The 26025-nt window shown below is 47.5% G+C and overlaps 1 protein-coding gene across 4 annotated transcripts in view; it reads left to right on the top strand.

Annotated features, from left to right (window-relative positions):
- The window catches only part of CACNA1E (calcium voltage-gated channel subunit alpha1 E), a 319486-nt gene that overhangs the window by 23987 nt on the left and 269474 nt on the right, over positions 1–26025 (top strand). For 3 of the 4 annotated variants that reach the window (XM_078078097.1, XM_078078098.1, XM_078078096.1), the window contains exons 1-2: positions 11676–11776; positions 12640–12779. In XM_078078097.1, coding sequence (XP_077934223.1) covers positions 11684–11776; positions 12640–12779 — 233 coding nt within the window. In that variant the 5' untranslated portion in view covers positions 11676–11683. Of the gene's footprint in view, positions 1–11670; positions 11777–12639; positions 12780–26025 lie in introns of those variants that run through there. The other variant, XM_078078099.1, reaches the window with a different exon arrangement.

The raw sequence follows: 26025 nt of genomic DNA, 5'->3' as shown, positions 1-26025 counted from the left end.
CCCCAGGCCACCATTATGAGGATTCTTTTTATTAACCATCTTTTAGTGAAGTTTTTGGCCAACTCCGCTTGTCATGGAGCTCCTATTCTTGAAAATTTAGAAATATTTCCATTGGCTGTGGACACTTTCAAGGTATTCCTAGGTGTGCCAGGATTTCCATTTTGGATGTTATTGTTGGATGTCTTCATTAGTAGCTTCATCAAAAATAGCTTCTCTCAATTGTAGTAATAGATACTCCTCCTTTATCCTTTACTCTTTTCCCATCATATTGTCTATTAGCACCACAGAATAATAGTTTATTGGAGTAACAGTGACCTAAGAGAAACTCTTAGCAAGTGACAATGCGGGGGCTAGAATCCAGGGCTCCCGACCCTTAAGACTAGGGATCCTTTGATCACATTTCCTCTTTTCTTTCCTCAGTACCTTTTCTCTGCTCAGTCATCTTCCTTCTTGCTCCTTCATCCTTTTCTGGGGCCTTCTCATCCTTTTATTAGTAAGTATGTGTTTTAGAGTTTGTCTTAGGTTGGGGCATATGAGGATGGATATAGGGATTGTGATTAATAAGAAAGGACTTAATTAAGGAGTGAGAATGGATAAGAGAAGGTTAATTCAAGATAGGCCAATCAGCACTGATCCAACGAGAATGGGAAACAGTGATTCAGAACAATGGTTAATGTTTTTCTTTCCCAAAAATGTTGCTAGAGAGAATCCTTTATGAGTTGCTGGAGAACTTTATGAATTGATAGTACTGTACTCAGTAGGCAATGGGCTTCTCCCCAGTGTCAAACCATGTCTCAGCCCATGGGAGCTCTGGCAAGCACTCATTTCAGAATGTTTTCTGGACTCTTAAGTGGCCTCAGGAAAGGTAAACCATCCAGACTCTACCTTAAAAAATATGCTCTTGAGAACAATTGAGTAGTCTTCGGATGGAGGAAATAAACGCAAATAAAAAGATCCCTTTCTTTTAGAACCCTCAGTTCAAGTCAAGAAGCTGGGGAGTTTTACTTGATTGTTCTGATAATAGATTCCTAAGTTTTCAGGGTGTGGGGCTATGAATCCAGAGAGGTTTCTAGTCCTGGCTCTGGAAAAGTCTCCTTGCACCTCGGGTCTCAGTATCTACATCTGTAAAATTAATGTAATGGAACAGTTAATAGAACTCCAAGGCACCTTCCGGTTCTTACCTTTGGGCTCCTGGGAGTCTAGTTTCTCCTGTTGTTATCTCACCTGAGTTGAGGATACCATTAGGTTTCATGGTCTCCAGCATCTATAGCAGTGTTCTTTACCCTGGCTGCACATTAGAATCAGTGTAGGAGCTTCTAGAAATGCTGATGCCCAGATAGCACCTGAGACAAATCAGAATTTCTAAAGATAGGATACCCATATCCTTAATTTTTAAAAGGTTCCCAGGTCATTCCGTGTGTGGCCAAGGCTGAGATCTGCTGATCTTCTAGGAGAGGTGAGACTTTTACCTGATGTGTTTCTGTCTCTTGGGATTGTGCTTTCATCGTGTGTGTTGGCTGATTCCTCTCAGTTCTTTTGCAGGCTATGGTGAAATAGCAGGAGCCCCTGGGTATCCCAGACTCCAGCCTGAGAGAATGGGAATGATTAATTAATTATTATGATTCATGGCACTGGCAAACCATTCACCTGTGCTGCTTCTGGCCCACATCCAGCTGCACAGATGTCAGCCTTCTGTGATAAGGGTGATGCTCCAGACTTCATGAACGCAGGTCTAGCTAAGTAGGCAACTTGAGGCTGAGGACCAGAGTGAGTCATGCTGACCCAGGAGGCCCTTGAGCAAGTGACTGAAGACTCATTGACCTTGCTTCCTACCCATTTGTTAACCCCTGTTAGCAACAAGGGTTGATCCAGCTCAACTACTATCAAATACAGGAATCTCCACCTCAATACTCATTTTTTTTTTGTTTTGTTTTGACTTACAGTAAGCGGTGTGTGGGAACTGGCCAGTCCCAGCTCTTGAGTGCTCATTGTGTGTATCTTTGCAACTCCATGTGCATTGATGTCAAGTTGGGAGCTTGAAATTAGTTATGGAGAGAGTATTTACACTCCAGAAATTGGCAAATGCTATACACCAGGGCTTTTCATCCTTTAGAGAGACTGGTTGTTAAACATTTGTTAGTCCAACATTCAGTTTACTATTTAACGAAATCATCCATTCACTTAACGGAAGAGTGAAGCTTCTTCTCTATTCCCTCACATCTGCCTTTGGGTGGGTATTCTACCCTTTGGTCTTGGTCTTACCCTCCAAAATAACATAGACAATGTCTAAGCCCCCATTATAAGGTAGTCCTTCAGATATTTGAAAACAGCTATGACGTCTCTCTCCAATCTTCCCTTCCCAAGCTATATATCCTTAGTGCCCTTAACATTTTCTCGTGGTTTGGAGGCTCAATGGGTGTCTTTGAACACTGGGGTATAAGTGCTGGGTTTTCAGAGTAAAACAAAAATTCTCTCACAGATGATCTGTGGACTCTTTCATAAAAGGCTTTTCATTTTCTTTGTACATTCAGCTACTGTCTGTCACCCCACGAAGCAAGTGTGGATGTGAAGTTAGGGGATAGTTTTGGGTGTGGTTGCTGGTTGCAGCCCACATTCTTCTTCCGCTAGGGTGTATGCTGCTGCCAGAACTCTTGATGGGCTCAAATTTGTCAGAGTATCATCAAAACACAGATTCTGGTTTCTGAAACAGGTAATTTTCCCACTGCTGTTTTGTTTTCTTCCAGAGGCTTTTAATATTCCCCGTTCCTTTCTTCCCTTTTCTGTAGCGTTCAATCGTCTGTCCCCTGATCACCAAAACTGGGTGTTGAATGACAGCGTTTTGAGTCCAGGGTTTAGTCAGACACACACAAAGTGAATTTGTTAAGACGTATCCACCTGACTGAAACTGAGGCAAAAGAAGGAGGAAAGCCGGTGCTGTCTTAATTCCTCAGAACTGTCACTCCCCATTCTCTTGGAATTGGGGCCCAGATGAGTCTGGAGCTGAGCTCAGTATTAGTTAACCAAATTAGCAGTACTGTGAACTTCCTTTCAGTCATTTTTTTTTTGTAGTTTTTAATTTTATTATGTTATGTTAGTCACCATACAATACATCATTAGTTTTTGATGTAGTAATCCATGATCCATTGTTTTCGTATAACACCCAGTGCTCCATGCAGTACATGCCCTCCTTAATACCCATCACCGGGCTAACCAATCCCCCCTCCCCCTTCCCCTCTAAAACCCTGTTTGTTTCTCAGGTCCATAGTCTCTCATGGTTCATTTTTTTATAGAGTCAAGGATATGGGAGTCAGATGAGAGCTTTTGGTCGAAAAGCAATGGAGGGTTGAATGTGGCTTCTTTCACAGCCAACATTAAAAGGGTGATGCTAGGGATCTTTTTTGTTGAGTAACTGAGTCCATTGACCTCCCCAGGAGAGCAGTGGGACTGTGCCAGCAAGCGAGAGCCTTTTGGGGGAAGCGGGGGGGGGGGGTGGTCTGCCTCTTGTCTGTATTCTCAATATTGCTTTCTTTGTCTTTCATTCATTAGGATTTAAGTCTTTAGGAGTAGGTGTAGTGGCATTTCCATCTTCCTGACAGAGAGCGAGAGAGAATGGGAGAGGTGTGTATGTGTGTTCAGGACTGCCTGTCAGATGGTGAATTTGAACCGAAGCAGCTGTTGTCATGGTGATGGCAGGTCGCATCCCACCACCATGGAAACCAAAGTTAAAAAACTGATGTTAAGGCTGGAAGTCACATGATACATTTTTGTTTTGTTTTGTTTTAAAAAAAGAAAAGGGGTTTGGTTTTTCAATCTGATTTTTTTTTTTTTTTAAGACGAAGTTGGGTGGCAAGAAAAAATGCGATAAGGAAAGCGATGAGCTAGTGAAATGGGACATCGTGAAGTCTGCAGAGCCTTCTACTGCATTCTTCTGCTTGTTAACTGCATTTCTCCTGTCATGGGGGCAGAAAGGGAGGAGGAGATGCTGCGTGAATTTCCAGATTTGCACCCTTTGCACTGCTCACTGTCACATGGAGAAGCACAGGTTAGGAGCCCTCCTGTCCTTCGGTAGCTGTGTGTGGTCCACCCTCTATTGATCAGCCCAGGACGGAGGCTGGAACCCTAAAATTAAGGACTGAGACAAGAGAAGGAAATGGAATTGAGGGTGTGACTTGCTCCAGATAGGAGGGTGGTTCATGCATTGGTAAGTTTAGATGATTAACATTGTTTTTCAGGAAATGGAAAAATTCATCTGTAGTCCCTCAGAACCCCAAGGAATACAATCCTGTCTACCTCCCTTTTCTGGATTGGTCTTTGGGCTACACTGTCCTGCTGGGTCAGCCACAGGAGCAAGTGCAAAGAAGGCTGAAAGGAGCCCATCCAGGAGCACGTTAGCCTCTGAGCCAGGGTCCTTGGGCCTCAGCTTAGCTCTTAACCTGGCCTTTCAGCTGGGCGGGTTGGGGTGAGGCAGAGAAGGCTGGCCCACAGGCATTAGGGAGCCCTCTTGGATCTCCGTCTTTTTATCTCATACTCGCTGTCACTTCATACCATGATCTGGGCAAAAAGTGAGGCATCTTTCCAGGAAGGAGAGCTGGCCCCAGGCCTCATTTACCAGGCTGGGGTTTAATTTTCTTTTCAGTCTGAAGGGTTGAAGGCCTGCATGCATGGCCTGCGTGGCCAGGCCAGGGGACAGCTATTCCTGTGAGAATATCAGCCTCTAGAAAGGGTGAGGAAGGTGAGGAGGGGTGCAGACACACTCTGTGGTGGAAATCATAGTGGTGGCTCTGGCCACGTCTGGGTTTGAGGCACAAGGTCTGTCTCTTCAATGTTACTGGTCCCTCCAGGACAGATGTATTGTTCTCAGCAGCCCAGGCGAGGGGGATGTGATCTCACCAGCATGATCTCACTGCATTTCCATCAGGGTCTGTAGGAGCTGGAGCCGGACTTCTGTGATGGTTCAGTCCCTCCTGTTCTTAGCCCTGGCCTTGGGTGTGATTAATGCCCCTTCTAATCACTGGGAGAGATTGCATCAGAGCCATCAGCTTCATAAATCCTCCTCTGGGGACTGGTGTTTGGATGTGCTTTCCATATTCCCAGGAGGTTCTGGGCCAAATGTCTTTGCTCTCTTCCCGGAGGCCCATTACCATAATTTTTTTTTTTTTTTTTTCAAATCCTTTATTGCAGTGGGTCTTTTCAGTGTCAGCTCCTGGCTGCAGCCAGCCAGCCCATTTCCAGAGGCTATGACCACTAACTGTTGCTTATCCCAAAGCTTAGAGTCACAGCAGATGCTTAGAGAGTGATTTAGTAGGATAATAAAAATGACTGTGCATTTGTGTAGCACCTTACCGGTTTTCAAAGGACTTTATATTCATGGGTCATTTTAGACTTTGATCCTTCTGTATTTCATGTTTGGTTCTGCGGGAATAGATGGTGGTGCTTTTCCCTGTCTTGAGTGCCATGTTGGGGCAGATTTTGCAGTGGGAACCCTGACTCTGGTTTCCCATTACCAATCTACATTTCTCCATTGCAGTGCAGATTTCCAGGAAGATTCTGATTCTTCTCATAGAAAAAAAAAAAGTAGTGTGAAAGCCTTGGATAGCTGTATTTCATTATCATTCATTTTTAAAATGTCTCTCTGGTGTAGTGCTCGAGGGAATCACGGATTAGGCAGGGCCCCTTCCCTCGGACTGTCCTTAAGTTAACATCCCACTTGTTAGAATGGCCCAGGCCATCTTCTGAGGACTCTCTCATCTCTTAGAATTAGACCTCCAAAAATAGGCAGCTGGGATAGAAGGGAGGGAAGGGAGATAGATCTTGTGGGGAGAGTGTCCTGGGCTGGGGGTGAGGGGTGGAAATGGGTAAAGGAGGCTGAGCCAAGCCTTCCCTGAGACTGTGGGCTATTCCCGACTCCCCCAAGAGTTTTCTGGAAGTGCATGAGTGGCTGCAGGCTGCTCCCCACACAAGGGCATTCTCCATTAGGCCTGGAGTCAGGGAGAGAGCACAGCATTCTGTCCCTGGTGGCCTCTCAGCCTCTCTGAGTACATTCAGTCTCCTTAAGTGTGCTCTGATGTCCCAGATCTGAGAGCACACAGCTGAGAGCCAAGCGGATCTAGGATCAGCATCCTGGTGGTGGTGAAGATACAGCTTTCCCCTAGAGGACCCCAGGTGTGCTGCTCGAGGCCTAAGTCTCTCTCAGGCCTGTGCCTGCAGATCTACCCTGAGAGGTGTTGGCAGGTGAGGCTCTGCTGGTCCGGGCAGAAGGAGGGCTCCTCTCCCGGGCCGGGTCCCCAGGGCTCTGGTGACAAGCAGAGCCAGCACCACAACTTAGGCCTGCAGGGCAGCCCTCTTCCTTGCCCTGGCTTTCTGCGCCTCAGGAAGGAAATGAACAAATGGCAGGTGTGCAGGCCAAGTAGTGCTGCTCAAATTAGCTGTGTTGCTAAGGAAACAAGTCAACCGTTGGAAGGAAGGAGCATCGGGTAAAGGAGATAAATCAATAAGCGAACCTATTTTTGTCATTTCCCTAATGATTGTCTTGAAGCTGCTAGACGGGAAGGGGAGAGATGGAGCGACACAGGTCCTCGTTAATGGGCTCAGAGGGAGAGAGGAGTGAAGGGGTGTTTGGGGAGATTGCCAGGAAAGTGGGTGAAATGAGGCCCCTGGTGAACAGATAGTGAGACAGATATGGGAGAGGAGGCGTCTTGGCAGGTTCAAAGCACTTCCATGGCATTTTCTCCTTGGGTCCAGTCCCTTTGTTCTCCTGTATTAGATCCTCTCAGAAACCTTGTACTGATTTCCATTACCCTCAAGTTGGGAGGTTTTATTGTGTTGGTTTGTGTTTTTTCAAAATATATATAGCTTTAATTGATTTTATAAGTTAATATATACTCATTATAATACTCAAGACAATGCATAAAGGAGTAGAGAAGAAAGTGGAAATAACCCTACTACCCCAAGAAAACTCATTATCCTTCTAGCATGACAGATTTTTTTCCTTTGCTCCTTTTTCAAAAACCTTTTTTACATCAAAGGGATCTTCTATGCATGCTGGTTTCTATTTTTGAATAGCTAATGTGTATACACAGACTATAGTACAAAAAGTTCAAGTGGGTCCACAGTGTGGAGAAAGTAGGAGATACCTTTGCAAGGATACCTCTGATTCTGGCTTTTCTATGCAATTCACTTATCAATTGATTGATTCATTAATTAGTTAATTAATTAGAAGACAATTATTGCGTGCCTACCATGTGATGGACACAAGGGGCCCGGAGGTGAGTAAGACAGGCAGAGCTCCTGCCCTCAGGCTCCCACACCTCACTGCCCTGCTAGCTCCCATTTATTCAAGATCTCCAACACAGTCTGGACACCAGGGAGAGATACAGTTCTCCAAAATGTGTTTGGTATCAAGCATAGAACATAATGGGAGCCACTGAATTCCTGGGTGGAAGGAATCAGAGTTCTGGACAGTCTTCCATTACCATCTCATGAAGGGCCTTGTTCTTTGAGGTCTTGGCAACATGGAGCTTCTTTTGACCTTTCCAGGTCACATCTTTGTCTCGCTTGAGGTGCATTCCCTTGGCCTATGGGCCATTATTTGCAGTCCAGGCTCTTGCCTTGGGAGATGTAGCAGAGCCACAAGCCTTGAGCCAAGCTTATTTGGCTGGAAGTTATGAGGGTAGATGAGAAGAAATGGGAGTGGTGCCTCTGAGTCAGCTCCCAAGGGTGGGGGTGAGCAGGAGCCCAGGCCTGAGCCAGCGTGAGTGACTACCATGCAGTCTCTGTGACGGCTCCTTAATGGAGCTCCTGCTCTCGGGGGTGCCTCCTGCCTCCCATTCATTCATGCCTGCATTGAGCATTGAGTCAGCTCCTACTGTGTACCAGGGCCTCTGGTAAGCACTGCCATTGGAGAGATGAACAAGAACACGTCCTTGCTTTCAAACTGTAGTTTCTTGGGGGAGACAAATAGGAGAAATGATAAAATTGTACAATATGAAGAGCTATGGGGTACAGGGAGAAACCTTCACAGACGAGGTGGTATTTTAGAGTGCTCTGGACATAGGACCAGAAAAGAGGAGAAAGCTCCCCCATTGCAGGTGGAGGCCAAAGCGCCAAGATGTAGGTGCCCATTCTTCATGCTTTCTTCAGAAAGAGAAGGGGGCAAGAGGGGGACAGAAAGGGCTGAAAGGGAGAGTGGCTGGACCCCAGACGGAACTGGATGTTCTCTGCCAAGATTTCCCAGTCACTGTCCTTTCTGTTGCCTCATCCACAGATGCATGGGATTCGCATAGTCTCACCTCTGCTTCTCAGCAAAACCTCACCTCAGATTCTTAATTGCCCCAAACATGAATTCATCCTGAGGTTGAGATGAGCTGTAAGGTCTAAAGGGACATCCCTCCCAAGGATATGTGCATTTAAACAGTTTCCACATTTCAAGCCAAAGGATTGCTGCTCTGCATGGGTCCTTAGACATCAGACCATAGGCAGAGGATTTGGGTTGGGGAGGGCGTAGCAATGGGGTCTTTTCAGAACCTATGAATTACCAAACCCTCACTTTTTGATGGAAGCCTCCCGGGCTTTAGGCAGTGCTGTTCACTGAGACCTCATGAATTCTCGGCCATCCAGATATCTGGCCAGTCACAGGAAGTTTGGGTCATTAGCACCGGGGGCCAAGAGCCTTGCTCCTGTCCCGAGCATCCAGCAGTGGTGATGGTCATACCTTCCTGAAGCTAGCCAGCCCTGTGGTCACAGAGAAGCCTCATGTATCTGTACCTGGACATTCTCGAGTAGGTGACCTGACAGGTCCACGCAGGGAGTTGTATGCTTAGGTGATCCAGCTAGGGAATGCAGGTGTGGAGGTGGGAGCAGGGAGTGGGGACCACAGAGGGGCTGCCGCAGTCCCAGCAGGTGTTGTGGTGTAGAGAGGCTTGGGGGGCATACAGCCGCCACGACCCATCAGGCCTGCAAGTCAGCACCTAAGAGCTCATCAGCTTTGAAGTCTGTGGCTATCACTTGGAGGTTTTCAGGGGAAGAAGCTTGAACCCCAGAAAGCAATCCTAGCACCCAAGCAGACCCATGAGAGCTCAGGATGTCTGCCACTCCCCAGTCCTGCCTGCCAGGTCACCTGCCAGGCTCCGTGGAGCTGCTGAGCAGCTTCTCTGAACTTGCTCGGGGCACTGCCAGCCAGGGCCAAGGGCAGCTGAGCCCTGCGCCTTGGGAATGGTTTCGCTGGGAATAAGGATGCCACCAGTTTCCCTCCTGCTGAGCAGCAACCTTCCTCCTCACACCTGGGGACTGGCGGTGACATCTGCCCTTTGGACCAGAGCTTCCCAAATACGTTCCTCTGACACCATTCCCAGGAGAGGTGTTCTGATAAAAGGATGATGTGGTGAAGTGGGTTAGGGAATGCTGTGTACCATTCCCACCTGCTTTGGGGGAGGCGGTGGACACTGTTGACAGTAATACCAAAGGCTCCAAGAAGTCCTGCTGGAGGAGCCTGCTCACTCTCCTGAATTCCCGCTTTCCCTCATTGATTTGATTGCCAGTTCCTATAGCACTGGCATCCTGTGGCCTGCATTTTAGGAACACTGCCCTAGATGCCCTCCACTTCTCTTGACCTTTGTCAGTGGGTGGTCAGCATGTTGTCAAGAAAAGGCCTGCATGCCTGGGCCACCACTTCTGCCATGCTCCCATCTTCATGTTATCTTTTGGGTCTGGGGAGTTTGGGGTGTCTGAACCCAGCCCAGGACCAGCTAGCCTCTGGGACACCAGGTCCTGCTGTGGTCCCTGGTCCCGCTACACTTAGAGCTCTGGGTCAGAGCCCATGATGGGAGGGAGGAGCACGCCCCCCATGACCAGTGCCTACTGGTGGCCCTGGGGGCATTGTGGGCAGGGGCTTGTCCCAAGAAAGTGGGCGGCCCGCTGGGTGGGCGTCTGTGGAGCATGTCCACTGGCATGTTTAGCTCTCAGGGGCCTCATTCGGTACCGAGAGAGACTGCGGGAGGAGGAATGGCTGGGCGTGCGGTTAGATTCTCCTCTGCCTGGGAGGGTTTAAAGGAGCACAGTGGGGTGCGGAGGCAGGGGGCTGGCTCTGAAGTCCTCGGAGCCCATCCAGTCTGCAGATCCGGTGGGAGAGCCTCAGAGCATCAGAAGCCAGCAGGGCTGTCCCTAGAGCATGGGTCCTGGGGGAACACTGGGGCTGTGTGGGAAGAAGGGTGGCCAGCCGTGGGAGAGTGGGCGGTGACTCAGGTGCACGGTCGGGGCGGGGGGGCGGGGACGGAGACGGCACTGGGCATTGCCGCGTGCCCTTGAAGAGCTCTGGGGGCTCTGATGCAGCCTCCTGCCTCACCTGCTGCAGCCTCCCATTCCAGCACTGGGGCCTGAGCAGCGGAGGGGAGCTTGCATCTCCTTCCACACGTCCCCTCTGCTGGGAGGTGCCCTGCCCTTCCTCACAGATGCCCTGAATGCGCACTGCCCACTGATGGGCACTGGGGCGGGGAAGCATCAGGGGCCTGATTATGAACTGTACTCCCTAGGGAAAGCTTTAGGCCCTACGTGCTACACAGCAGGCCCGGATATGTGGAGGGACAAGGAGGATGGTCCCTTGCCTTCCCTCCACTTGGCCAGATCTACTCTTTTCTCCTGCCCGGATGCCAGAATCTGCCAGAGCATAGGTTGCTTGGCAAGACCTGTGGCGACAGCTCACTAGTGTTTGTCACAACAATAGTCACGGAATGAAATCCAGCACGCAGGATGACTTGACTCCAGAAACTGGTGATTCCCTCTCTCTCTGTGAACAGTCCCCCCCCTCCAACTCCTCCTGGGCTCGGGGCACACCCTTTCTGCAGGAGTCCGGATGCAGGCACTTGAGTCATAGTCCTCTTGTTCAGAAAGGCTCAGGGAGACCCCTCATCTGTCTGCAGAAAAATGCCACAGAAAAAAAGCCTGAATTCATTATCCATTCATTTGTAGTTTGGTTCTTAGATGCCCTAAGAACCAAACTGCCCTGGACTCAGACTCATGATGCATCTCTGTTTGCTGTCTGTGTAGAAGCCCAGGAGAAAATAAGGTGGGCCAAGGCAAGCTTCTCCTGCCCACATTAAATATTTTTCTGAATTGGATATTGAAATAGAAGAAAGCTCACATGGAGAGAATTTTTCTTTTTCCAAAGGCCCTTCTACTCAGTTGAGCAGAGGTTCTAGAGGAGGAGGCCCCAGATATGATTCCCAGAGACAGCAACAGACAGCCACGGCTGGATCCTTGCTGAAGCATCGTCGTCCAGCGCCGTGGTTGAAGCTGGGGAAGAGCAGGAGCCTGCGGCCACATCACTGTCTCTTCCTTCTTCCTGTTTCCGTTTTCAGCCCTGCTTAATCCCTGGCTATACCATTGAATTCCCTAAGTATCTGGAGTGTCAGCTAGATGTCGAACTATATTATTTATTGGCTACATTCCTCCTTCTCTTGGAGAAGGTGCTTTGGGTTTAGAGCCCAACCAGAAATGGTTATAGTTTCTCATGCTAAGGACCATCCAGTGCCCTGCCTGCCTGCTCATAGAGATCATGCAGACTGCACAGGCGTCATTTGGGTTTTAATGAAGTTTGTGTATTTATGTGTATAGCCATCATGGAGGCTGCATCCCTCTCTCTTTGGTGAATCTGTTCCTTAACTTCATCTTTCCTACGCCGTTTGAGTACATGATTTTGGCCACCATCATCGCCAACTGCATTGTCTTGGCCCTGGAACAGCATCTTCCTGAGGATGACAAGACCCCGATGTCCCGCAGACTGGTATGTGCCTCCATCCATCTCATCTTCCCCCCCAGTCCTTTCTCTTCCCCGGTTCCCTTCTCCTTTGCTTCATCACCTGGCCACTTCCCCTATGCCCTCCCCTACAGTTCAGTGAGGAGTGTTCTTTGCTGAGGGACAAGTTGGTGACAAACCCCACTGGGGTGCAGAAGGACGAGAGGACTGACCCTTTTTAACTCCTGCTCCCAGGAAGTTCTGAGGGCATCACAAACACTTGTGTATACACTGTGTGGCAGCCAGACAAGAAGAAAGGGCAGGCGCAAGGGCCATTAACTTCACTCCCCTTCCTAAGGGACTTTGGAAGTGAGAGGGAGAAGGATGCTTAAAGCCTATGTGTGTTCACAGTGATGACTTTGTAGATGTCATGTCCATATTCTCCTTAAAGCAATGAGTCACATGTCTAGTGTATTCCCCCTAGAGAGGGAAAATTAATTGCTTAAGATCCAAATGTGTGGATAAGCGGCTTCAGCCTGATTACCTGCAGATGAGAACCCTTAAGCTTCCAGGGTAAGTGACGGCCAGCAATGGAAAAGCCAACTTCACCAAGACAAAGCCAGAAACATCAACCATCCTCCTGGGAAGAAGTCTGGCTTGAGTGTGACCCCCTCACCCATCCATTTCTGCAGCTGGCGCCCCCTGAGGCTTCCCGTGCTCTTGTGCACTCCTGGAGTCCTTCAGTGCACTCACTTCCCACCTGTACCTGGGGCTGGCCCAGCGCGGATGTCAGGTGTTGTGTAGGAGAGAGGAGTGGTCAGAGTGGAGAGGGCGGCCGGGGTGTGACTTTGTCTGCATCTGACAAAGTATATTCCCCCCCCTTATCAGCACCTGTGCTCCTCGTCCTGCAGGAGAAGACAGAACCGTATTTCATTGGGATCTTTTGCTTTGAAGCTGGTATCAAAATTGTGGCCCTGGGGTTCATCTTCCATAAGGGCTCGTACCTCCGCAATGGCTGGAATGTCATGGACTTCATCGTGGTCCTCAGTGGGTGAGTCCTCTTCCTGTCTGTCCCTTTTGGTGTGAGGGGATGTGCCTGTGTGGTCATGAAGTGGCTGGTGCAAGGAACCCAGGGGTGGGAAGGCAGAAGTGCATGCAGTAGGGTCAGAAGAAAAAAGTTCAAGGACGGGATTCTCCACGGGGCCAGACCGTAGGTGACCCACCTGCAGGGGGCATGGGTACTCTGTGGAGATGCATGTGGCATTCCGTAGAGGTTACAGAACCAGGGTGTGGCTGCTTCTCCTTCTGCTTTTCCATTCTGGGTTTGCCTAGTGCTGGGTACACATACCCCAGTGAGTCTTTTCACCAAAGCAAGCAGCTTACCCTAGCCTGAGGGGCCCCCGCAAAGATGGGCCCCAAATGCCATTGGGGTGCAGTGTTTCTTCGAATGTTGAAGAAGACCCCCACGGATATTTTCTTAACTGATAATTGAGACTTGTGTCCTGACCACAGAATTTTTTATGACTTGCAGATTTATTCATATGAGGAGGTATAAAATTGAGTCACATTAAAATGTTTGATAAGTAATACTAAATTGTTGCCCACACAGTGTCATAGGCGGCATATGTTTATTGGCAGTAGATTTAAATATCTGATAAATCATGTTTTTGAGAATGAGTGTAGTATGGCCTCTATTGGGGCCTATCCAGTGCCGTTAGCAGCATATGCGATGGGCCTTGGGACTGGTGATAATGGGCATGCCTCTCTGGGCTTTTGTGGTTTCTCGTTGTTGTTTGTGTCAGGTAGCTTTTGGTGCCTGAATGGGAGGGTAGTGGCCCAGGCCTCATGGGGGAGCCCCTGTGGCTCAGGCCTGTGTGGGTATGGCTATGGCAGCAAGGGGTGTGACTTGGAAATTCCCATACCCAAGCTGCTTGCCAGACCTGTGTGGAAAAGAAGAGAATGCAGTAGAAAAGGGAGGAGGGGGATCTAGGAGCCACCATTACGATTGACCAAAAGGAGAGGGGAACAAAGAGGAGATTTTTTCCAGGGAACAGAGGAGTGGAGGTAGATAAAGTCTGAGAAAAATAAGAGCTTGACAGTGTTCATGTCTACTCATTGTCTTGTGGAATACACAAAATACTTATACTTTTAACCTTCACACCAATTGTGATTAAGTGAAAGAGAAAAAGTTGAAGGTGTAAAGGATTGGAATGTTCGAATGGAGCTCATAAGCAACCAACCCCTCAATATAGGGAACAGATAAATAGAGACGACGATGTTTAAAAACATCTGTTGCCTTACAAAAGGATTTTCTGAAGGTTACTCTTATAAAAGAAAATTCTACTGAATTTTAAACATGGTTTAGTCTATAAAGATAATTTGTACATAGTGTTTCAGAAGTGCATGGTCATAGTGCAGCACACCTGGGCAATGTTTTCTCATGTTTTATTTTTTTCAGCTTTATTGAGGTATGATTGACAGATAGAAATTGTATATATTTAAGGTATGCGATACAGTGTTTAGACATACATTGCAGAATACCACAATCAAGCTAATTAACATACCCATCATCTCACATAGTTACCTATTTTGTGTGTGTGGTGAGAACACTTGAGCTCCACTCTCAGCAAATACACCCATGTTCATTGTAGCATTATTCACAGTAGCCAAGATAGGAAAGCAACCTAAATGTCCATCAGTGGGTGAATGGATAAAGAGATACATACATACACACACACACACACACACACACACACACACACAGAGGAATGCTATTTAGCCTTAAAAAAAAAGAAGAAGAAGAAGAAGGAAATCCTGCCATTGGCAATGGTGTGGATGAATTTGGAGGGCATTATGCTAAGTGAAATAACCCAAGCACTGAAAAGAGACAAATACTGCAGGATCTTATTTATATGTAGAGTCTTTAAAAAAAAAATCAAACTCACAATAACAGAAATGAATGGTACTTCCTAGGTGTTGGGAGTGGGGGAGAAATTGGCCAAAGAGTACAAACTATCAGCTACAGAGGAATAAGTCCGGGAGACCAGCATGGTGACTATAGTTAATAACAATTATTTGACAGCTGGATTTCCTTCTGGTTTTGGCTATTATAGTTAATTATTAAAAGTGTTCCAATGTACATCTTTAGGATATCACATTTTAATAGGCATTGTGACAGGTTGAAGTGCTCCCAAAGACGACTCTGCCATTCTGGGGTGGGGTCTGGGAGCTAGGATGTGTGAGGAGAGGTAGAGGAACTGGAACCTTTGACAGGATGGGAGAAGACTGATGGGAGCGGTACCCACTGGCTTCCCAGAAGGGTTGCCATGTGGCTTGAGGAGCAGATTTGTAGGAGTCACCGGGGTCTTTCCATTAGCATGTCCAGTAAGGCCCTCCGTGTCCTCACCAGCATGTATCAAGGTGCATACGAGTGGGCACAAGTGGTGACCCCTAGGCCAAGTGCGTTGTCCTCTTCGTTCTCTGCCCACTCAGCCCTCCAACCTCCCATTCTTAGTGGCCTTCAGACTTTGCCGAATGGCCCCTGCTGTCCATCTGAACCAACAGGACCTTGTCCCTGTTCTTCCTGCACCTAATGATTTCTTCCTCTCTCCTTAATTCCCATGTGAATGTGCTCCAGGGAAAGGGCTTGGCACTCTCGAGATTTGTGCTGAGGGTGCTGAGGGCTGCGGTTCGATCCCCCAGGAACAGCTACTCAGATTTAGTCTTAGGTTCACACAGTGTGCTCACATACCAAATCACAGCGCTTCTCCAATGCGCATTTCTCAAGCTGAAGCATCATTGACATCAGCCTGTGTCTTACAATAATGACATGATACAGTGTAATTGACAGCATTTTTCTTTCTGTCTTTGCTAAGAATGAACTCCTGGGGCATCCTACAACTTTTGGGGTCTTAGAAGCAGTAAAATATAATACCAACCCAGGGAGGCAGGCAGATCAGGCTTTTGATGTGAATCATCTAGGACACAGGTTAAGTGCTCAGCCCAAGATCAACTGCTTCTGGACCGCAGATCCAGGAGTTGGCACTGTGCCCTTTGCCCCAGGGCTGGTGCTTTGCCTGGGACAGCCCCCTCTCCAGGCTTCCTGACATCCGCCTCTGCAGCAGTCCCTGCTGGCAGCTCCTACTCCCCACCTCAGCTCCAGGTGTCACTTCGCATTCTCCTTCTGTGTACAGAGGGAATGACAGGTGCTGGAGCGTGACACAGCGCCCCGGGCTGAGGCTGCACAACTCCTCAGCTCTCAGTGTATGACAGAGGGGAGGGAGCGAGGGAGGCGGTGTTGAGGTGTCAGACAGCTGGGTCGGTGAAAGACCTTCTATCAGCGACCTTTGCTAAGGAAGGGTAGCTGGGGACTGGGCCACTCCATTTTGCCTGTTCCTCTGACCTTCCAACCTCTGGTATTCTTAGGTCTGTAAGTTGATAGAGTTTATGGTTTAGAAAGTTAATATAGATGCTTTATTCATCTAATGCTCATAATCCCCCAAATGAGATCTTGTTATCCTCATTTGATAGATGAAGAAACAGGTTCAGAGAGGGTATGTGACTTACTAGGAGCTACCTGATCCAGGACTTGAGCTCACATCTCCACATCTTCTGGCACCAAGGTCCTTCTTCACACTCATTTCCCCACACTGTGAGCCACCTGCCAACCTCATGGGCTCCAGGTTTTTATATGCAATCTGTGTGATTGCATATTCCTTCAGTTCCCTTGATGCAACGTGGGATAGGCAGGGAGGGGCATAATTTGGCAAATGTCCCCGACCCGGAGCTATGGCTTCCTGTGTGACTTGAGGAGGACCAGAGTCCCATCTGTCCATCCTAAGACTTCTCTCTGTGGGCTTGGAATAAAACTCCCTGCTCTGTGGTTAAGAAGACATGTTACTTAGCTCTTGTGGGATTAATGTATAAAAACTGAATCACAAATTCGTTAATAGGCTTGTTCGTTCATTCAGTCATTTATCTATTCATTTTTTGAACAAACTTGTGGAATACTCAAGCAAATGCTGGGACTGGGAAACACCAAAGTTAATATATTCTCATTTCTCCTAAAAGATAGTGGAATTTGCCATTCCTTTAACAAACTATTACCTTACATAACTTGGGATCTCTTGTATTGGTAATAATTCAGGACATGCTGTTTCTAAACGTTTGTTAGGCCACCTGGAAAATTCTACATTATTTCAAGTCATTATTCTCTGTTAGTCTTTATAATAAATCATAGTACCTGGAATAGCTGGGTAAGTGATAGAGGAGGATGGAAACTCAAAGATGCTCCTAAGCCATGGCTAAGAACAGGGAAGTAAGGGCGAGGACCCTCTTTCAACCCTGTTCATCTCTGTAGCCTCAGGGCCTGGATTGTAGTAGGTACTTAGTAAATGTTAATTGAATTGAATCACTTGCTTCATTCCAGAATCGGTCTTGTCACCTATAGGATACAAAAGAGAGTGCTGAGAGAAGCCTGGGACTGGGAGTAGGGAAGGGTTGTCTATTCCCAATCCTTCCCCTTGGTCTACAACATCTCTCTCATGTAGCTATGACTCGTCCCAGCTCGCTCCCATTCTGATCACTCTGTTGGAGAAAAGAGAGCTGAGAATTCAGTCTCTAGGTTATCAAGAGTTAGGGGGTTCCAGTCACTTGGGCCTATTTACAGGGTTATCGGTGTTACCTTTTGGGGCTTGCTTCCTGGGTGATGGGGGTGGGGGCAGGGTCAGGGCTGAATATTGAAGACCCAGCCTTCTAGAGGTAGCTATAGGGGGTGGTAAGAAGAAAGCAACAGGATTGGATCACATGACATTTGCTATACAATGAAAGCTGCCATTTGTTAGTCTATATGCCAAAGACTGTAGTATGTATTCACACATGCACACATATGTATGTATGTGTGTATATATGTTACTGATCAGAACATGCTGTGCCAACAGTTTTGTCAGCCTTGCTGTGGGAGATGACCTGTTTTGACTATTCCCCTAACTGTGAGTACATGGGTGCAAGCTCTGGAGAATGGGCAGGTATATCTGAGCTTGGGGCTTTTCCTCTTTTTTCTACTAAGGCCCTCACTCCAGGGCCCACGTGATCACCTGTCCCCACCTTACTGTCTTCCTTCAAGACACATGGTTGAATACCCACAATGTGCCAGGCACTGTGCTCGGTGTGGGTGGGATGGGGCTGAGCGTCCCCCGCCGGGAACCACATGTCATGAAAACCCAGAAGAAGGGCACCCAACCTAGCTATGGGGGGTTGGGGCAAACTTTCCGAAGGAAGTAACATTTAAATTGGGATTGAAGATGGGCACGTGGGACTTAGACAAGGAAGGAGAAGAGGTTTTTCTGGGGAAGGAATGCTACGTCCATATCCTTGCAGGTACGAGAGTGAGAGCAAGCAGGACAGTTCTGGGGTGTTGGACAGTGGCCATACCCTCTCTGAGAGCTGAGCAGGGGCCCGTGCCGGCCTGGCTCAGGAGCTTGAGCTTTAGCCGGAGGGCAGTGGGGGACCCCTGAAGGCTTTGAGCAGGGCTGGGATGATTCGTTCTAACTCTGCTCTGGATGCTGCACAGGACTTCTTTATCCTGGATGCAATCCACTCTGAGGAATTGCCACGGAGAGGAGAAGGGAGCTATGGCCATGTCTTTGGCTGCAGTTTGGGAGGATGTGCATAACCAAGCAGAGAGAAGAAAGACAAAGGAAAAGGGAACAGGAAAGAAAAGCCTGAGGAAATGCTGGGGGCTCCCAGCGCAGGTCCCCAGTTTCTCAGCAGCGGTACATGCAGAATGGTTCAGCCTGAAGCCTGTTGGTAGGAGGACAGTATCGGGAGCTAAATATACATTGATAGGTATTTTTAGAGGGCTTCTGTAAGGAGGCTGCCCTAATACATGAGTTTCCTGAGCAGCTAAAGATCGAGGAAAGCAGTTTCCCCATTGGAGCACTGTCTCTTCAGTGCTGAGAATGTGGGGGAGGTGTTGCGAACGCAGTCCCGGGGCCCCCAGCCCAATTTAAACCTCTGTGGTAATAGTACGATAACACTTGGTATTTATATAGCATCTTCATGCCAGGGAGCCTGGCAGGATTTTACAGACCTGTCTTGTACTCATCCTCTCTGCTCTAAGTGGGCGAAGCAGGGAGGTGAGGAGCAAGGAAGGGCTGCGTAGAGGGAGGGGGCATTGGAGCTTGTCATTTGGGAGATGGGGAAACTGAGGCTGAGTGAGGAGATGTGAGAGGCTTGGCTCTAGAGGAGCTGAGTCCGGAGAAGGGGATGAAGTCTCTGGTGCCTGAATGCTGATGGCGGGGTGCTCCGCTAGCCCTCAAGCTGGACTGCTTCTCAGGTTCTCGCTCTCGGCAGAGTTAGTGGCTGCCCACCCGGAGACCTGCGCCTCCTCAGTGGCTCCTTTGCATTTCTAGCTCCACCGAGGCAGCACAGCCGCTACTTGCAGCATCTCCTTCCAGCAGAACGTTATTTTTTTTAAGTGTGTTTTCCTCCAGATGGGTGAATGATGGGAACGATGGAGTTAGAATAAGGAATTTTGGTTCAGGGGAGAGGGGGACCAAAGGCAAAATGTGGAGCTCAGAGGTCTCTCAGCTCTGTGCCCGTGAGAAACCCAGTTCCTTCAGGAGACTCTGAATGAGAGTCTCAGGTGGTAGCTGACAGGTGGGTGAGCTGGGATTACTCCTTGAGTGGAGGTAACTGTCCTCTCATATGTGAAGTCTGCCTTTTTTCTATGTTGAGAATCATCTTTGATTCACTCAAAAGATATTTATTGAGTAGCTACTATGTTCTGGTTTTGGCATGGTTTCTCTCTCCTGAAAGGCTGCTTCTTGCCTCCCCCACTCACTGACGGAAGCTGGAACTGGAGAGAACTGAGTGAGGCCTGAATTGGCCTTGTTGGAAATAGGAAGGAAGTGGGAGAGGGAGTGGGGGAGGCTTCAGAATCCATGGGGAGATCGGTTTGGGGCTGTTTTTCTGGCTTTACATCCATTCAGAGTAGCTTAGGGAAAACATGGTGGCAAGCTGCTTTGTAAGTCAGACCGTGTCCATCCTAGGGCACTTTAGTGCGTGCTGTCTCCCGTGTGTGAGCGTGTGTGGGAGAGCTTGGCAGTGGGAGAGTTCCAAGGCATGTCTGCGAAGCAGAGATGGATGTAGCATAAATGTTCATTCTGTAGATTTACCAGGTAGGCTTCAGAATGAAAGGGAGTGTTTACATTTGCATTCTGTGGATGATGCACGTCTCCTCACTCGGGCCGGGATGTGTGCACTGGAGTCTGTTGTGGGTAGAGTCCACAGTTAAGCACAGATACGTCCGTGTGAGATGTGCAATTCAGCAGCACTGCTCAGTGTATCCATCACCAAAGTCAGGAACGAGCAGAGGTGGTGAGTGCAGAGTGGTTGCCCACAGGAGGGGTGAGGGGGAGCAGTGCAGATGCTGAAAGGAAAAGAAGGTGTACAGGTCTTTAAAGAGAACATACAAAGGGAAGTGAAGTCCACGGTTACTAAAACTTACTGAATTTTAGATTTAGGAGGATGCTAGATTGCCCTGGCTTTCCCTTATTTATTGTTTGTCGCCGAAGACCGAACCGAGGCCCCAGTGGCCAAGCGACTTGTCAAGGGTCTCGTCGCGGAATGCGGTGAGCAGGGACCCGGGGCCTGGTGTGCGGTTGAGCTCTGCCATCCCTGGCAGTGAGAAGCTGCGGCTGCTTGATTGTGTTCAGGCCGTCACGCTGGGGTGGTAGGAAACAAATACAGGTTTTTATTAGTTAGCTGGAATATATATGCGGAATTTATATGGAAGCAGTTCAGTCTAGTGGGCTGAATGTTTCGGGGGGGTCCTGGGCTCTGGTCCTGACCCTACAGTGCATTCTCTCCGTGATGCCGGGTGACACATCAATGATCTCAGCCTCAGTTTCCTTTATGAAGTGAAGACAGCACCTTCCCTAGCTTCTTCACCATGTCTTGTGACAAGCAAATAAAATAATGACGAAGCTGATGTTGATGGTGATGGCTCCCGTTTCAGCAGAAGCTCACATGTCTTATTTTAAATGGGAAAGCCTTCATACACCATCTCAGTCCTGGCACAGATCATTTTATTTATTTTTATTTTTTATTTTTTTATTTTATTTTATTTTTAAAGATTTTATTTATTTGACAGACAGAGACAGCAAGAGCAGGAACACAAGCAGGGGGAATGGGAGAGGGAGAAGCAGGCTTCCTGTGGAGCAGGGAGCCCGATGCGGGGCTCGATCCCAGGACCCTGGGACCATGACCTCAGCTGAAGGCAGACGCTTAACGACTGAGCCACCCAGGCGCCCCTAGATCATTTTAAATGTAGAAACACAACAAGGCAGATAACTGTCTCCATTTCGCAGGTGAGGAAACCAACACTCAAAGAGGCTAATTCTATTACCAAGAATTCCAAAGCCCATGCTATATCCAATATACGCACAGTTGCCTCAGCAAAAGTGCTTTGAAAGATAATGAAGCAAAATAACAAATCAGTGAGCAGTGATACCTTCCCCCAGGACAGTGATATTATGAAGATAAATGTTAAAATACATATAAAGCACCTTGAGTACTTTGAAAAAAAGGTGTATAAACAATGAAGCATTCAAAATACTCTGGTTCGGTAGTGCTCATTCAGAATAGTCATTTATCTCCATAAAACTTGCAGCCACAGAGACACGTTTCACTACAATCTATTGCAAGTTCCAAAACAGTGGCTAATTTAAAAATTTCCATTACTTGTAATTTTGTTTCAAGACAGAAGTTTACTACTACTTGAACATAAAATAGCTCTCACTTCCATTTGGTAGTGTATCTAATCTCATCAGAACTAGTCAAATCCTTCTACAGTGATTATCAACAACAACAAAGTAAGTCCAAGAGTAACAGTTGAAACAAAGGCCTTCATTTTTAATCTTTGTCGATAATGAAAATACTATATTGCCCAGACTCCCCTGCCTTTATTTTATTTTATTTTAATTTATTTTTTGGCTTCGTCTTCTGGCCCGCCCTTCTCCTCCCTACTTCATACAGATATCACAGGTCAGAAGGGTCTGGTTGTTACAAAGGAAGGCTGAAGAGAATGCCCCTCTTCCCTCAGGAGGAATGTCCCATCAGAGAGCTCTAGTTATCGCTCTAGTTATCGCTCTGAGGAGAACTGACAGGGAAGGCCGAGCTCCAACATCCTCCAACCCTTGTCTTTCATTTCCTTCTGTTTCGGCTGCCACTCTTCTGTCAGGAGCCTGGGCCGTGGTGACACAGTGGTTAGGAGAGGAGCTCAAGGCCATGGCTTTTCTCCCTGACTTCTAAGTCTGGGACAGTGACTGGGAAGCTGAGTGACAGGTGTGGTGTGGCAGCTTCAAACATGAAATGGCATTTGCATTGAAGTCTCATGATTCACGTTACTGTGGGGGTCCATCGCATGCATCTTACCTCCTCCTCCCACCCCTGTGGAGCCAAGCTGGGCTTACGGAGTTGGTCCTTAGCTCAGGGCCACATAACTGGCCACGGGGGAGCTGAAATGAAATAGACTGCTCTGATGTGTCTTTTCTGTTGGGTCTGAATCAAAAGTTTGGGCAAAAAGGGATGACGAGGATGATGTGTCTCCCAGCCTGGCCCACTCAGGGCTGAGCATGTCTAGCACCCACATCTGAAACTCTGAATTACGGGGTGGGGAAGACACCGGAGGGGCCAGTCGAAGACAGGGAGGAAGGAAGGATGGAGGCAGCCAGTATTCGTTGAATACCTTCTGTGTTCCGAACACTGTGCTGACTCCGAGGGATATGGCCATGGACAGAGATGTCCTTTCTATTGTTTTAGAGCTTGCTAAGACAGAGAAGACAGATGTTAAATAAACTTAAATATGACCCAGCAATTGCACTCCTGGGTATTTACCCCAAAGACACAGATGTAGTGAAAAGAAGGGCCATATGCACCCCAATGTTCATAGCAGCAATGTCTGCAATAGCCAAACTGTGGAAAGAGCTGAGATGCCCTTCAACAGACGAATGGATAAAGAAGATGTAGTCCATATATACAATGGAATATTACTCAGCCATCAGAAAGGATGAATACCCAACTTTTACATCAACATGGATGGGTCTGGAGGAGATTATGCTAAGTGAAATAAGTCAAGCAGAGAAAGTCAATTATCATATGGTTTCACTTATTTGTGGAACATAAGGAATAACATGGAGGACATTAGGAGAAGGAAGGGAAAAATGAAGCGGGGGGACTCGGAGGGGGAGACAAACTATGAGAGACTATGGACTCTGAGAAACAAACAGGGTTTTAGAGGGGAGGGGGGTGGGGGGATGGGTTAGCCCGGTGATGGGTATTAAGGAGGGCACGTACTGCATGGAGCACTGGGTGTTATACGAAAGCAATGGATCGTGGATCACCACATCAAAAACTAATGATGCATTGTGTGGTGACTAACATAACATAATAAAATTAAAATAAATAAATAAATAAACTTAAATTTAATGGTATTTAAAGTGCTGCAAAGGAGACCTGTTAGGAGGTTGGGAGGGTTTTAAATTGGGAGCCTAACCTAATCTGAGGGAGGATGTTCAAGGAGTTGCTGTTGATGTGGAAGCCTGGAGACTGGATAGCATTTGGCTGGAAAAAGAAGACAAGAAGGAAGGGGGTGGGATGACGAGAGTATAGGCAGGGGTAGGGCAGGTGTGAAGGGCTAGAGGTGGGAGAGAGCCTGGCAGTCTGGGAAACAGACAGAAGACTAACACGGGCCTGTTGCGTTATGACTGAGGTGAGGGTAAGCTGAGGGAGGCTGGAGGGGACATGTCATTCAGGGCCGCATTGGCATCCTAAGGGATGTTCCACAGGATGCCACTGCATGGTTTGAAGTGGGAAAGTGGACATGTTTGCAGAAAATGAATGGGGATGGGACAATGCTTGCTGAGAAGATAGAACAAATTCCTGAGGGACTCTGTGTCTGCTCAAAATTAGGTACATAGAATTAGTGTCCTCCAAGAGTCCCTCTCTTCTGTCTTGCTTCCTCCTTCCAACACTGGCCCTCAACTATAATTTTGTTCAACCCTTTGGAGTTGTACCAAAACCCAGTCTGTAAACCTTATAATCTAGCCCATTATATGCTAAAGATCTGTTAATCTTGCCCAGAGTAGAGACATAGTCCTGCCTTCTGGGTTCACAGTCTGAGCATCTCCTACTGATTCAAATAATGGGTAAGAATTGATGAGTGTGTGGGCTTTTATTTTTGATATTCAGCGGAGAAATTATTTTAAAAATGCTTTTGCGAGAACATTGCTATATGATTATTATGATTTTTATTTTTCTGATAGAACAATAGTCAAAAGATCAAGCCAACCCACATGCTTGTTTATGGGATGTTTCTCTTTTTTCCTGCTTTCTAAGCCTGTGACACATCATGATGCTGGATCTGGATCCCAATTGAACTCTGTTTAATAACCACCATAAACACAACATTTTGTGATTTAGGGGCCCCGTCCGGCGAGAGCTCGCAGTGCCCTATAGTTCACCCTCTACTCACTCCTCATTTGGAAAAGGGAAATAGAGGTCTCCTCCTGGTTCCCTTTCTGGCTAAGTGTTGTATTCTGTGTTCTAGAGACAGGTCGCCCAGATGGATGCTTCACAGCTAGGCTCTGGTGCTGGAGATGGGGAGGTGCGCACTGCTTATCCCAGTCTTTCCTAATTACTACTTAAATTCCACATCCTCTTTTCAGATGAGTGCAGCCAGCTGCTTCATGTTCTGGCTTCCTCCTCTCTGTTCTTTCTCTGTCCTCTCCTGACTCTTCCTAGCCCTTCTCTGTTTTCATTTTTCACACTCATTCAAAATAAAAGATTGAGTAAGGTGGAGGCAGGTGCCATGGAGGGTGGTGTGTGTGTGTGTGTATGTGTGTAAGAGAGAGAGAGAGAGAGAGAGAAGATGACAATCCTGACTGACTTCTTCTTAAAGTTTTATTAGAGTGACTTTGAAATCAGCCTCTGTTCCCCAACAAACAAATCCAGGTTTGGGGTGGGTTCTCTCTAGTAGGAATATGATAACTGGCCAGGTACTACTGCAAATGAGGGAGAAGGGACTTCCCTGACTTCAGCTCCCCTGAGCTGTACCTGACCAGAAACAGACTGAAGCTACGCATCAAGAAATCACCCAGAAGTTCAAATTTTAGGACCACGGATAGAAAGTGAAGGCAGGAATGTACCTAAAGTGTCACCTAGCTGTTCCAGTCGTTTTTCAGTCTGTGGGCTCTGGGACTCTTGAGAGCCCTGGAATTACTGCGGTGGGCGTGCAGATCCACGGCCACACCCAGCATTGGCTGTTTTCTGAACAGCGTCTCCCACAAATATGTACCACGGTATCATTTTTCTAAAGTATGTGGGTGCCATTGTGATTTATAAAATATGAATGTATTTAAAAGCATTGTTGAATAAATAGTGGCTTTTTTTTTTTTTCGTTTAGCCGATAGTATACTGTTAACAGTTTGGGCTCTGTAGACAAGCAAAGCTGAATTCATAGTTCTGCTCTGCTGTTTAGTAGCTCAGTGGTTGTAGGCAAGTGACCCAGTTTCTGAAAGCCTCAGTGTCTAGAGGACATGTTATAGAGGCTCTCTATAAAAAAGGGGTGTGGTAGTAGTGGTGGAAAATGGCATCTATTTAACACAGTTGTTACAAGGTTATACTAATGAAATAACGCCTCCAGGGGGCAAAGTGGGTCTTATTTTGACATTATAAGGGAGCCTCATGCTTGAAAGGGTAAGAACCGATCCAGTGTTTGGGGCGCCTGGGTGGCTCAGTCGTTGAGCGTCTGCCTTCGGCTCAGATCATGATCCCAGGGTCCTGGGATCCAGCCCCACATCGGGCTCCCTGCTCCGTGGGAAGCCTGCTTCTCCCTCTCCCAGTCCCCATGCTTGTGCTCCCTCTCTCGCTGTGTCTCTCTCTGTCAAATAAATAAATCTTTAAAAAAAAAAAAAAACTGATCCAGTGTGACCCATTGTTACAGATGAAGGGGTTGAGGCCCAGAGAGGGGCCAGTGTATGCCTGGTACTCTTGTCTCTGACTGGAAATTATTTGCCTGAATCTAAAGCCTGGTTTTAGTCAAGCTGACAAGAGTTTTGGTATTCAGTCTGATGTAGGTGTGGTGGGGGGAGTAGAAGTTAGACAGAGTGCTCGCACTCATGAATGGAACTGTCTGGTTGGAGTAGAATATATGTATATATATATATATGTATATATTTATAGAGAGAGAGAGAGGGAGAGAGAGAGACATAGGGCAGCTAGGTAAAATGTGATCA

The sequence above is a fragment of the Halichoerus grypus genome, chromosome 7 (genome assembly GCF_964656455.1).
Source record: "Halichoerus grypus chromosome 7, mHalGry1.hap1.1, whole genome shotgun sequence".
In the NCBI taxonomy this organism is placed as follows: domain Eukaryota; kingdom Metazoa; phylum Chordata; class Mammalia; order Carnivora; family Phocidae; genus Halichoerus; species Halichoerus grypus.
This window is presented reverse-complemented; position numbering and strand designations above follow the sequence as displayed.